Source organism: Lissotriton vulgaris, chromosome 5, assembly GCF_964263255.1.
Source record: "Lissotriton vulgaris chromosome 5, aLisVul1.2, whole genome shotgun sequence".
NCBI classification, from domain to species: domain Eukaryota; kingdom Metazoa; phylum Chordata; class Amphibia; order Caudata; family Salamandridae; genus Lissotriton; species Lissotriton vulgaris.
In genome coordinates, this window is record NC_141693.1 from 59,032,980 (window position 1) to 59,047,219 (window position 14,240).

A 14,240-nucleotide genomic window follows, 5' to 3' on the forward strand; every position below is an offset into this window, starting at 1 on the left:
ATCTTGCGATGGAAGACGGTGGCCAGCGATTTGCACAGCTCTTGTGATGGTGGGATGTCGTTGCTGTTGGAGCTGGGGTTGGAGAGTTCCTTCACGATGCTGAAGAGCTCTTTGCTGTTCTGTACATTGCTGTCTAGGTGGTCTCTGAAGGCGGTCCTTTTGGCGGATCTGATGATTTGGTGGTGTTGGCGGGTGGCGTTCCTGTGGGCTGTGTAGCTTTCTGGTGTTTTTTTGCGGGTCCAGTTTTTTTCTAGTTTACGGAAGGCTCGCTTGGAGGCCTGGAGGTCTTTGGTGAACCAGCTGGCTCTCTTGCTGGTGTGGGTGTTGGTGGGCTTCCTGAGCGGGGCAAGGCTGTTGGGGCAGTCGTTGATCCATTGTCTGAGGCTGTGGGCTGCGGTGTCGGGGTCGTTCGGGTCTGCAGGAGGGCTCTGGGTGAGGGCGGCAGTTAACTGTTCCTCGGTGATCTTGCCCCAGCTGCGGCGAGGAATCTGCTGGGTGCGGTGGTGTATGGAGGGTTTCCGGAATTTGAAGTGGATGCAGCGGTGGTCGGTCCAGTGGAGTTCGGCGGTGCGGTCGAAGAAGATGCAGATGCTCGCAGAGAAGATGGGGTCAAGCGTGTGGCCAGTGGAGTGTGTTGGTGCTGTGACGAGTTGTCAGAGTCCAAGGTTGCCGCGGTTGTCGATCAGGGTGGAGGAGTTGGTGTCGTAGTTGTTCTCGAGGTGGAAGTTCAGGTCCCCGAGGAGGATGTAGTCCATAGAGGCGAGGGCGTGTGTGCTGACGAGGTTGGTGATTGAGTCGCTGAACTGCGGTTGGGGTCTGTAGATGAGGGTTCCTTTGAGGGTGGTGGTCGGTGTGGATCTGGAAGTGCAGGTGTTCGGCGGTGCTGAGGGTGTCGTTGGTGTTGGTCGAGACTCAGAGTGTTCCTGTGGACAATGGCGATTCCTCCTCCTGTCCCGTTGGTGCGGTCCTTGCGGGTGATCTTGTAGCCTTCCAGGATGGCTATGGCGATGTCAGGTGCCGAGGAGGGGGCCAGCCAGGTCTCTGTCAGGAAGGCGACGTCCGGGGTGTTGGTGTTGAGTAGGTCCCAGAGTTCGACGGCATGTTTGCGGGCAGAGCGGGTGTTGAGCAGGATGCATCTGAGGAAGTTGGGTTCTTCTGTGGGTGGGTTGGCGGGCCGTATGCTTGTGAAGTTGCAGGGACAGTGTTGTTGGCTATAGCAAATCCACGTCCACATTCTTATGACTCCTGACCTCCAAGTTGTGTCCCTCAATGTGAAGGGGCTAAACAACCCCACCAAATGCCGAGCCCTTCTGTCCTATTTGGAGCATTCAAATGCCCATATATGCCTACTCCAGGAGACCCACCTACCCCCTGCTGATACCCATCAACTGAGATCAAAGGCATTTCCTCACCAGATGTTCTCGTCAGCCACTTCCAAAACCGCTGGGGTTGCTATATTGGTGTCTTCCAGGTTCCAGGGGAAGGTTGGTAAAAAGTGGGCGGAAATTAAAGGGAGGTTCTTGGCTTACACCCTCACCTTAGATATACACACGTTCTCTGTAGCCTCGGTATACGTCCCCAACAGTGGGCAAGAGGGTTTCATTAAGACAGTAATTCAGGAACTCCCGGGCCTACCAGACTAAACAGTCCTGCTAGGAAGGGACTTATAGTGATGGATGGTGACTTGGATCGTTCTGGGCATAGGTGGGGTCAAACGGGGACTTTGTCCAACGCAGGGAAGCGATTGCTGGTGGAAGCTGAACTGACCGACATATGGAGACTTAGACACCCCAACACTAGGGCCTATACTTTCTACTCCCACCCCCATAAAACATACAACAGAATGGACTATCTCTTTACCTCTGACCTCCTAACGCGGCAGGTCCGAGAGGTGGAGATTCTTCCATGTCCCCTGTCTGACCACTCCGCACTGCGGCTCTCGCTGACCATGCCCCAGCAGCGCCCTACTCACCGTTTTTGGCGTCTTTGTGAAACTATGCTTCAACGCCCTTCCATGGTGCAACAGATTGAAGCAAGCATGGCCGACTATTTATCCTCTAATGAAAACCCAGACAGATCTTTGACGACCCTATGGGAGGCGATGAACGCCGTGATTCGAGGGGTCTTCATCAGCATAGCGGCCGCCGACAATAGAGATAGGCGGGAAAAACGAGACCGCTTGATGAGCGAGGTCACTGAGTTGGAGCGTATCCACCAGCGGACTGGTGCTCCTAGGGTCTGGAAACTCCTAAAGGCGGCCCGGGCACAGCTAGTGGGGTTGGATGTTGACCGAACTGAATATACGGCTCTACACCTCAAGCATACGTTTTATGTGGGTGGGGACCATTGTGGGCGACTTCACACAAACCGCCTTGGAGTGCGAAGTCAAGCTCACATAGGGGCAGCAGTACTAGATCCCGGGGGCCGGGGGGAGAGAAAGTAGTGAGGACGCTGAAATTGTGGAGGCCTTCAGACACTTCTACGGAACGATGTACTCGGCCCAAGCTCTAACAGTAATTGAACCGACCCGATACCTCCATGACATGGCTACAGCCAAACTGCTGCCATCTCAGGCGGCCGAACTAGAGGCCCCCATCCAATTGGAAGAGGTCATATCGGCAATTGCTTGCTTGAAGCTCTACAAATCACCCGGCCCTGATGGGTTCACTTTGGGTTTTTATAAAAGGTTTTGTGGGACGTTGGCCAGGCACTTGGTGCATGTTTTTAACTCTGTCGGGTCGTCCCCCACCTCTTCCTTCCCGTCTTCTATGTTAGAGGCCTTAATAACCCTGATTCCTGAACCAGGGAAGGATACCCATCTATACAGCTCCTACCGCCCCATATCTCTACTCAATGTGGACCTAAAAATCTTTACCGGTATTTTTGCAGGCAGACTCTCTCGTCACCTCCCCGGTCTGATTGATCTGGACCAATCAGGCTTTGTTCCCAGGCGACAGTGCTCCAATAATACCAAACGACTCTTCCACCTGATGGACCGCTCTGAGCTTTTTCCGGCAGAACGCATGAGCCTCTCGGTCGATGCTGAAAAAGCGTTTGATAGGGTCCACTAGCGGTACCTCCGTGCGACACTCGTCCACTTTGGCATCACAGACTGATTGGATCTTTCAGAGTTATGTCAACCCTACAGCTACGGTATGGGGGAACAGTGTGGCATCAGTGGCCTTCCCTATTCATAGGGGAACCGGGCAGGGGTGCCCACCGTCACCACTCCTTTTCACCCTCTATATGGAACCTCTATCTCAAAGAGTCTGTGATGATCCGGCCATTAAAGGAGCGCCCTTCGGGAAGTCGGAGCACATGCTCTTCCTATAAGCCGATGATGTGGTGGCAACCCTGGAACATCCTCAGGAGTCCCTGTCGGCATTTTTAGATGAATTGGGTCAGTTTGCGATTTCCTCAGGCTTCCAGATTAATATGCATAAGTCGCAAGCCCTGAATTTATCGCTAGAGCCGAGACGTTAGAATATCTCCAGCGTACTTTTCAGATTCAATGGGTTCATGACGCAATTACCTACCAGGGTCTTCGGGTGGCTTCCACCATCTAGGCAGTTGAATTACACAATACTATTGAAACAAGTTTGAGATTACCTCCGCAAATGGAGACCACATTCCCTCTTGTAGCTAGGCAAGATTGTGGCAGTGAAGATGGTGCTGCTTCCCCAGATTCTTTACCTATTTCACACTCTTCCGCTAATGCCCCTTTCTGGTGTGCTACGTGCCTTGCAGGGAGATATAGAGCGCTTTATCGGGCGGAATCAGAGGGCTCGGATGCATCGTGATCTTACATATAGAGACCTGATAGATGGAGGGCTGGGTGTTTCCGATCTTTTGGCGTACTGGCAGGCAGCTCAGGTGAGGGCCCTGGTGGAGTGGCCACGCCCTGTATCTGAGAAACACTGGCTATTTATGGATAGGTCCCTGGCAGCCCAACCACTATGGGGGGGTTCCATTCCTCTCCCGCAATGGGCGGACTCACAATTTGTACCTCTCAGAAGTAACAAGACCCATAATGTTAGCCTGGGATAGAACTGCGATCGCCAGGGGACTCACATCTTTCCTATTTAATATTATGCCCATCGGACAGAACCCAGATTTTTCACATGGCCTCGACTATGGGGAATTTCACCACTGGACGATAGAAGCTACCTGCTCCATAGGACAGTTCTTTGATCTTTCCGGACCGTGAAGTTTCGTCGAGTTCCGCACGGACCACAGTGTTCCCGAAACGGAGAGCTTCCGATATCTACAGATTCGACACTGGGTGCTACATGGGGAGATGCGGGAGGGTGCGGGGAGACTGCTCACAACGTTTGAGAAATGGTTAATTACAAGACACATCGATGCACGCTTAACGTCCGACCTGTATAAATTTACTCGAACCATCCCTGACACCGGGATATCCCCCGGTCAACTGCGTTGGGAAAGCGAGCTGGGTAGAGACCTCTCGCCGAAAGAATGGAAGGATATTTTCTACCGAGACCGACGCATGGCCCGCAATGTTTCATCTATTGAAACAGCCACTAAGCTGGCCACCTATTGGTATTTAACCCCAGTGAGGCTCCATAGCGGTAACCCTTCACGTAGTCCGCTATGCTGGCGAGCCTGCGGTTCCCCAGGCACTCTCACACACTTACTTTGGGACTGCCCTATTCTGGGGACACACTGGCAACAGATCCTAGATGAGGTCGACCCCCACTTCGATACCCAGGTCCCGAGATTCCCAGTGTATAACCTCGTTAATCTTCCCAATGCCATAATTTTCCCGCTTACTTCTAGGAGAGGCAAACAAATAGAGCTCACCCTAGGCGCAGCAGTCCAGAATGTTCTAACACATTGGGGTTCCACAACAGTCCCTTCTAGCGATGAAAAAGATCTCTCTCTCGTTAATCAACCCTGGAGCTTCCTTTCACGATTTGTGGGCACCCCTTCTTGTGCTATTGACATCCGAATTTATGGAGTTCACCTGTCCCAAATATCTCAGAGTGTTAAGACAGACGGATCCGCCACCAACATCTGTCTCTGTTTCGCCCACTACTTACTAGCCTACGGGGATTGCACAATAGACCATTCTTTTCTATCAGGTCATCCTTTTGCTTTTTCTTTTGAGGAGGAGGAGGGGGGAGGGGGTTCTGGTTTCCATTCTGTTGTTGTTCATGCCTGCCATATACAATAGTGACGTGCCAGGTTGCAACCCGATGATTGTGGAGCATCATGTTTTTTTCGTTCTTCTTGTGGATAAAACCAATAAAAGATTTTTTTTTTTTTAAAGATGGATTCCAGGTTCTGCACCACTCACTGCATATATCCCCCTACTGTTCCATCCAAGGCTTTATCGTTGCGTCACCACATCGCCACAGCCACAGAGAAAGAAGTGGAACTGCCCGGCTGCTATCAGAAGTATGCTAATGTGTTTTGTGACGGCATGGCTGAAGAATTACCTCCACACAGGATGTACCAGATTGATCTTATACCGAGTGCAGTGGTTCCTTGCAGCAGGATGTACACATTGACTGAACCCGAGAACCTACATCTCAGGCAGTACATAGAGAAATACCTTTCTTTGGGATTTATTCGTCACTCCAGGTCACCTGCAGCTTCCCCTCTTTTTTTTTTATACCTAAGGCCAATTGGGAGCTCCGAACATGCATGGACTTCAGAACGCTGAACGCTGTCACAGTGAAGAACCAGTACCCTCTCCCCCTTGTATCGGTTTGGCCGGACCAAGTGAAGTGGGCTGAGATATACAGGAAGCTCGACCTCTGAGGAGCCTACCATCTGGTTCGGATGCGAGAGGGGGACGAGGGGAAGACCGCCTTCAAGACTTGTTACGGGCTTTGTGAGTATCTCTTTATGCCTTTTGGCCTTTGTAATTCCCCAGCTGCCTTCCAGTTTTTCCTGAACAATGTTCTCCGGGAGTATCTGGACCGATTCGTGGTATATAGATGACATTCTTGTCTTTTCCACAGACATTGAAGAGCATAAGGAAAACATGAGGATTGTATTACAGACCTTGCAAAGGAATCACCTTTTCTGCAAGATCAGTAAATGCGGATTTCATGTCACCACTGTGGAGTTCTTGGGGGGTCATGCTCACTCCTACAGGCCAAATCATGACTGAGAGGAAGCTGACAGTCATTACTGAGTGGCCCAGCCCAAAGGACGTATGTGACAGACAAAGCTTTTTGGGCTTAGCCAATTTTTATAGGAGTTTTATCTCCCCAACGTTTGTATTGTGGCTGAATAGATTCATGTCTATTAATAATATAGAGGTCAGCTTATATAAACGTAAAGGCCATAAGAAGGAAAGACTGGTCGAGAGATATGGTCACCAGTCACAACCTGGGCCGGAGGGCTCTGAGTTGAGCTAGAACCAGTAGCATTAGCAGCGGATGGACTAAGGTTATATATTACTCGACCTAGATGACATTTTACAGGCCCAGCTCTTTATAGGGGATGACATGTCTTCCATTGGTTCAACCTGTTAAAGGTTATTAAATATGTATTTATAGCCACATAGCACTTTACCGCACTATATATGAAATCTAAATTATTTATTTAATGATGCATTTAGATGGAAGTCACTGGTTGAATTTGGATCAGGATATTCTGTGTAATTTATTGACATTCAGCACTTTATCTATTATGTACAATTCTGCAGCTTCTTCCAGCTTAATATTGCTGTATGAAACCTAATGTTTTATTTTTATTTTTATTTCAATGGAATGTTTAGAAGAAACTCACTGATCAAGTCTGTCTTAAAATATAAGGTGTGTATTTATTGTCACATAGCACTTTATTTACTATGTACAGCTATGCGGCTCTTGCTTACTAAATATTGCTGTATGTAAATTCTCACATGGGTGTAAAATAAAAATAAAAGACCTATACTAGCTGTTGCTTCCAGCCCAGGTCATCTTCATGACAAGGCGCTTCAAATAAAGCACTCAACAACAAGACCCCAGCTCACCTGGCAAACAAACTATACACGTTCAAGGAACGACATCTGACCAGGAGCGAGGATATCACCAGACTCAAGACAAAAAATGATAAGAAGAAAAACCCAGAAGGCAAGCCTTCTCCGTTTATGCTCCCAGGATCTGGCACAGCATCACTTTCGACGTGGCATCAGCTCCAACTCTCCCCAATTTAGGAAAATGCTGAAGACCCATCTCTTTAAGGAACACCGACAGCCGACCCTAGACCTTCCCCCAAAAATTGCATCTTCTCAGGGCCAGCCCCTCAGTTTGCGCTCTATATCCAGGCTGTAAGTACTGCCCATATAAATTCAGACTGTCAGTACCAGTAACAGATGTCCAGATTGTAAACTGGCCACACATATCCATACTGTTCATAAATATGTTACATCCAGATCCCCGCATCTGATTAACCATATCTGGACCTTGTCCTATACAGGTGCCGGCTACACGTAGGGTCTGTGAAAGAACAGACAACCAAAGAAATGATCACAGCCTGTGACAGAAAACAGACACAGGAAGAGTGCAGGCCCCATCCCCAGGCAGGGTCTGTGACAAAAAACAGACACAGGAAGAGTGCAGGCCCCAACCCTAGGCACGGTATGTGACAGAAAACAGACACAGGAAGAGTGCAGGCCCCATCCCCAGGCAGGGTCTGTGACAGAAAACTGACAGAGGAAGAATGCAGGCCACAACCCAGGCAGGATCTGTGACAGAAAACAGACACAGGAAGAGTGCAGGTCACAACCCCAGGCAGGGTCTGTGACAGAATACAGACAAAGGAAGAATGCAGGCCCCAACCCCAGGCAGGGTCTGTGACAGAAAACAGACACAGGAAGAGTGCAGGTCACAAACCCAGGCAGGGTCTGTGACAGAAAACAGACACAGGAATAGTGCAGACCCCAACCCCAGGCAGAGTCTGTGACAGAAAACAGACACAGGAAGAGTGCAGGTCACAAACCCCAGGCAGGATCTGTGTCATAAAACAGACACAGGAAGAGTGCAGGCCCCAACCCTAGGCACGGTATGTGACAGAAAACAGACACAGGAAGAGTGCAGGCCACAACCCCAGGAAGGGTCTGTGACAGAATACAGACACAGGAAGAATGCAGACCCCAACCCCAGGCAGGGTCTGTGACAGAATACAGACACAGGAAGAGTGCAGGCCCCAACCCCAGGCAGGGTCTGTGATAGAAAACAAACACAGGAAGAGTGCAGGCCCCATGCCCAGGCAGGGTCTGTGACAGAAAACAGACACAAGAAGAGTGCAGGCCCCAGCCCCAGACAGGGTCTGCAACAGAGAGCACACAACCAAAACGAGAGTGCGGGCACCAAATTTTGACACGGTCTGTGACAGAGAACAGTCACAGTAAGGGAGCGGGTACTAGCCTCATAGAGGGTCAGTGACAGAGAACAGACACAGGAAGAATGCAGGCCCCAACCCCAGCCAGGGTCTGTGACAGAACAGGCAGTTGCCTGCAGACAGAGTCTGCAACAGAGCCAGTTCCAGCCCTTTACAAAGTCTGAAGCAGGAATCGACACCAGCCTTACAGGGTCTGCAACAGAAAAGAGGCAACAGACTCATAAAAGGGTCTGAGAAAATAAACCTGCTAGAACGAGAGATCAGACACCAGCCCTTAACCGGGTCTGCAACAGAGAACAGGCACCAACCTCATACAGGGCCACAGCTGGGAACAGGCAGGATTAGCGAGAGAGCAGGCAACATTCTGATGCAGAGTCTGCAACAAGGAACAGGCAGCCAGGAGAGCAGGACCGAACCCAAGCATGGAGCATGGCAAGATGGCAGATTGAGAGCATGAACAGTAGGGTGAAAGGTTTTGGCGCAGTGTCCATGTGACAAACTGCTTCCGTTTTACTATCCTGGCCCGGGATATCTTCTTGTGCCAGAGACCAGCACCGGAGGTCCCCTGACGAGGGCTTTACATGTGGAGCGCTGCTCTCCACAGAGTGCGAGATTGAGATCCACCCAGAGAGGTCCTGCTTTTACCCGAGTGGATCCCCCTCACATGACCAGCCCATGACGCTACTAACGGCTTGTGGCAGACGAGTATAGAAGTGGGGTGGATGTCGCCTCAAACTCAGATCGGAGAGTGACTGTGTAGTATGTCTTCTCTGGGCTCCATCTGAGTGCAGCATACATGTTGTGACACAGATGTGTATAGCGCTGTATTACCATGAGCAGGGCCTCACAGTGCTGTCAGGCTCAGGTGCCTTCAGGCCCAGGTCCATAGGATGCAGTGCCTGTGGACATGTGAGGTGAGGCTCCCATGTGCGGCGATGGGGGCCTCGGTGTGTGAAACGCTTTCTGTTGTAGGGTGAATCCGAGTCTTGGTTGTAGTCGGCGCCTACAGCCCCCTTCTCTCTGTAGCCTCCCCGCCATCTCCTGCTCCTCACAGCCCCCACTGCCCCCGTCCTCCCTTAGGATGTTTTTGAGGCCAATTGAACGTTTGTCTTGAATGTCTATCCTGATGGAGGGAGGGATTGTGTGTGGTTCACTCTCAAGTTCACTGGTTCCCTCCAAAGGTCTGGGGCCAACTATGACTCTGGCTGGACAGTTGGATTGGAGCGAACTATCCGAGGACAGGATATAAACTGCCCCCTTCTAACTTTATGGAGCTCTGCACAGCACTGAAGAGAACGCTGAAGACCGGAGGCGGGAATGATGGACGTCTCCCTGCTACAAGAGGCGCTACACCCCAGGACCGAGGAAGGACCTCTACTGAAGGGAACGCGGAAGACCAGAGACGGGAATGAAGGCCGTCTCCATTCTACAGGAGGCGCTAGAACCCAGGACCGATGAAGGACCTCTACTGAAGAGAACGCTGAAGACCAGAGACGGGAATGAAGGCCGTCTCCCTTCTACAGGAGGCACTGGACCCCCAGGACCGAGGAAGGACCTCTACTGAAGAGAACGCTGAAGACCAGAGACGGGAATGATGGCCTTCTCCCTTCTACAGGAGGTACTAGACCCACAGAATAAGGAAGGACCTCTACTGAAGAGAACGCTGAAGAACAGAGACGGGAATGATGGCCGCCTCCCTTCTACAGGAGGCGCTGGACCCCAGGACCGAGGAAGGACCTCTGAAGAGAACACTGAAGAGCAGAGACGGGAATGATGGCCGCCTCCCTTCTACAGGAGGCGCTAGACCCCCAGGACCGAGGAAGGACTCCTACTGAAGAGAACGCTGAAGACCAGAGACAGGAATGATGGCCGCCTCCCTTCTACAGGAGGCACTAGACCCCCAGGACCGAGAAAGGACATCTACTGAAGAGAACGCTGAAGACCAGAGATGGGAATGATGGCCGTCTCCCTTCTACAGGAGGCGCTGGACCCCCAGGAACGAGGAAGGACCTCGACTGAAGAGAACGCTGAAGACCAGAGACAGGAATGATGGCCGTCTCCCTTCTACAGGAGGCGTGGACCCCCAGGAACGAGGAAGGACCTCGACTGAAGAGAACGCTGAAGATCAGAGATGGGAATGATGGCCGTCTCCCTTCTACAGGAGGCGTGGACCCCCAGGACCGAGGAAGGACCGCTACTGAAGAGAACGCTGAAGACCAGAGACGGGAATGATGGCCGTCTCCCTTCTACAGGAGGCGCTAGACCCCAGGACTGAGGAAGGACCTCTCTTGCCGCTGAATGGAGGGGTTTGTCCTCATCACCCCGAGCCCAGTCCACTGCTCTGCACCTTGAGGTGAGGAGGTCGGACACTCCGAGCTTCCCCAGACCGGGAGCCTGTGATCGCAGCCCAGCCCGACGGTCATTCATCCTGTGAGGGGTCCCCAAAGCCAGCGAGCTTCAAGCAGCCAAAGCTACAGGAGATCTTCACTCTGTGTTCAATGACGATGCAAGTCTAGCGCCTGGACCCTGCACCTCTCTTTGTGTCTGGTGAACCCTGCACTGCTGGGGAGTCATCTGCACCGATGCCCTTGAGACCCTGTGTGCTACACCCTGCATTGTCGTGTCAAGTCTTCTGACACCGACAACTCACACTGCAGTGTTACACGGAATGAGTATAATGCAAGATCCTAAAACACCCACACACATCCCTTCTGATCCTCTGCAGCCGCCTCTGTGGCTCACAGTATACAGCCCATGATCCCAGCGCTCCGACAGACACACTGTGTGCTCTTTTGCAGCTCCTTTTAAAGCCCTCGTGGAGTGGATTCACTTACAGTCCCTAAACACAAAGAAACATACCTTGTATTTTTCAGCAGCCTTCTCGAAGAACACTTAACACTCCCAAAATATACATTGTATCCTCTTAAAGACTTAACAAGTTTATTCAATTGTGAATCGTGATCGTCCACAGACTGCCTTGTGCTCCTCTGCAGAATGTACATACTGCCTTCACTTGTGAATCGTGAACACCCACACATATACCTTGTGCTCCTCTGCAGCTTCTTCCTCTGTGGAACTTACACTGTCTTCACTTGTGAGTCGTGAACACCCACATACACTCCTTGCACAGACCTCTCTTTGGGCCCCGCGGGTGCATTATGATCCATAAACACCCACAGACATACCCTGTTCTCTTCTGCAGCCTCGTCTATGGCATAAACAGGGAGGGAGACCAGATGACTCCAGGCCACCGGGACACAACTTTTTCATTTCTAGGATTTTGATTTAACATATCAGTGCATTCTGGGATTTGTAGTTTTGATTCACTTAACTGGACCCTATTCCCTGAACACACCAGGTCAAAATATGTAAAAAGCAAAATCCAGAAATGTAAAAGTGTTGTCCCAGGGACATGGCGCCTTCTGGAACACACAGCGTGTGCTCTCCGGCTGCCCCTTGGAGGCTCAATAAACGACTTTGTGATCCCTGAACATCCACAGACGTACCTTGTGCTCCTCTGCAGCCTCCTCTATAGGACTTGCTGAGTGAGTTTTATGCTCCTTGGACTCCCGGCAGACCCAGCATATCATCCTCTGATCCTCTGCACAGAACAGCCTCAGCTTTTCATCATGTTTCTCGCACAGATTCTCCTCCGGGGGCTTCACGGGGGGCAGATGAAGCTGTTTTAACATTTCCACCATGTTCCCCACTAGTCTGTTGGGCCGGAGGTTTTTCCTAGTAGATATTTCCCTGCACTGTGGACAGGGGAAGTTTCCATCTCTTCCCTCCCAGCTCTGGGTGATGCAGGAGCGGCAGAAGTTGTGTCCACAATCAAAAATCATCACCGGATCAGTAAAATATTCCAAACAGATGGAACAAGTGGCCTCTTCCTGGAGGTTCCCGAGCTGAGCTGCTGCCGCCATGATGCAGAAATGCAGGAAGTGAAGGTCAGTTTCAGTTTCTCTCTTTGTGCAGTGGGTGTGTCTGTCCGTCTGCCCCTCTCTGTGTGCAGTGGGTGTGTCTGTGCGTCTGTCCCTCTCGGTGTGCAGTGGGTGTGTCTGTGCGTCTGCCCCTCTCTGTGTGCAGTGGGTGTGTCTGTGCGTCTGCCCCTCTCTGTGTGCAGTGGGTGTGTCTGTGCGTCTGCCCCTCTCTGTGTGCAGTGGGTGTGTCTGTGCGTCTGCCCCTCTCTGGCTGCGCCGGGACTTCCGGGTTCATGTTGCAGTCACAGAGCTGAGAACTGACTCCTCTGCTGCCTGTGCTCTGGCTCGAGGGTTCCCTCCTTTCTCAGCTAAAATACCAGCAATTTGGTTTTCTTCTCAGGTTCTGTAAGTGCCAGGAGCGGTCTCCTAAATATGGATTTCTATAAAATCCTCCAAGTTATTTTTAACTTGTCAATTTTGCGTTCTCATTTCCACCGCCAATATCTCTAACTTTCACCAATGCAAGACCCATTGCATTGCAAATGCTTGTTTATCTGTTTGAGGTAGGCACAGTTGTATGTGGCACATGTTGCATAGCCATAATTGTCGGCACAATTCAACTTGTGCAAAATCCCTTAATTCCATTGGCTTTGATCAAAAAACATTTGTGCAAAAACAATTCTATATTTCATTCGAAAAATTATTTGTAAATATTTTACTGGTTATAACTACACATATTAGTTTACTTTGAGCACCATATAATTTCCCTTCTATTCACTATTTACACTGCTCATTTTAGTCACTTTTGTACTAATAAAGGAGCTGTTCATTGAAGGTCAGAGGTCTAAACCTAATAGTGACTTCAATAAAAAGCTGAGTTTGCTTTCTCGTGGTAGACCTACTGAAAAAATGAATAAAACAGAAATGGCCACAAGGTCTCCAAGAAGAAGTTACAATTCTGCCAACACTTTTACTCTAATCATCTTGCATAGTTAGTGGTCACTATTAACTATTTCCAAATTAAATTTAAACATATGAAATATATACACTTCGCAAATATTAGGTGTGCACCTTTAATTGTTTGTATGTGTTTATTTAGCAGACGTCCTGGTGCTGGAAGTGCATTGTTTACTCATTCCTTTACTCCTGGTCTCTCCTCGGCTGTTCGTGGTTTACTGCCGGTTATGACGTTTCAGTCAGATGCGGAAAGAAGAGAGAGGGCCTTCCCCAGGGTTCTGTGAATAGTGTGAGGATGGAAAGTCCTTCAGGGTCAGTGTAAGTCATGAGAATGAAATGTCTCCACAGCATGTCTGCAGCTCGCACCCCTCCTGTGTGTGATTAGAACATGTCACAGTCTACCATGTAACAGGGCTACCCTGAGAATCTGTAATTATTTACCATACTATGCAGTAACCACAGACGTGGACGTTATATCGCCGAGAGTACATACAGATCCCGCTGTTCTTATGCCGTTTTAAACTTTGCCCAAACAGGCTGCACCAAGAAGAGCCAATCCCCGTGTGTACATTTACTGACACCTATATGAATAATTTATTTATGTAAAAATATGCATGCAGGTTTTTATCCATACATTTCAGTCATTCATTAAAAATATCATAATGTGAGTTTTTTTTGTATTTTTAGGTCTTGTGTTAGCCAAAACCTTTTGATGTTACTAAAATATGCATAATATATTACATACAGGGGCTTTCAGCCACCCCTTTCCATCCATTGGTCTGTTGTTGTGTCACTCATATTTTGCCTCCACCCACTGCAGCATGTAGTGTGGGGCAGAGGCTCCGCCCACTAAAGCCACTCGTTAACTTCACTTTGAGAGACTGCATTCTGCTCACTCTCACGGAGCACGTCCACACAAGCTGGTTCCCTTCGGTGCCAGTGTTTTCGTTTTTGTTTATAGTTAGTTTGTAGTTGCCTTTGTGGTTAGAGCTGGATGTGATAGCA

The 14,240-nt window shown here is 50.0% G+C and overlaps 1 protein-coding gene across 1 annotated transcript in view; it reads right to left on the reverse strand.

Moving 5' to 3' along the window:
• LOC147710150 (E3 ubiquitin-protein ligase TRIM39-like) overlaps positions 1 to 12,473 on the reverse strand; it is an 86,835-nt gene extending 74,362 nt beyond the window's left edge. Inside the window, exon 1 of the mRNA XM_086920839.1 lies at positions 11,865 to 12,473. Within this exon, the coding sequence (XP_086776965.1) occupies positions 11,865 to 12,281 (417 nt within the window). The 5' untranslated portion in view covers positions 12,282 to 12,473. The remainder of the gene's footprint in view (positions 1 to 11,864) is intronic.
• Between the last annotated feature and the right edge of the window lie 1,767 nt (positions 12,474 to 14,240).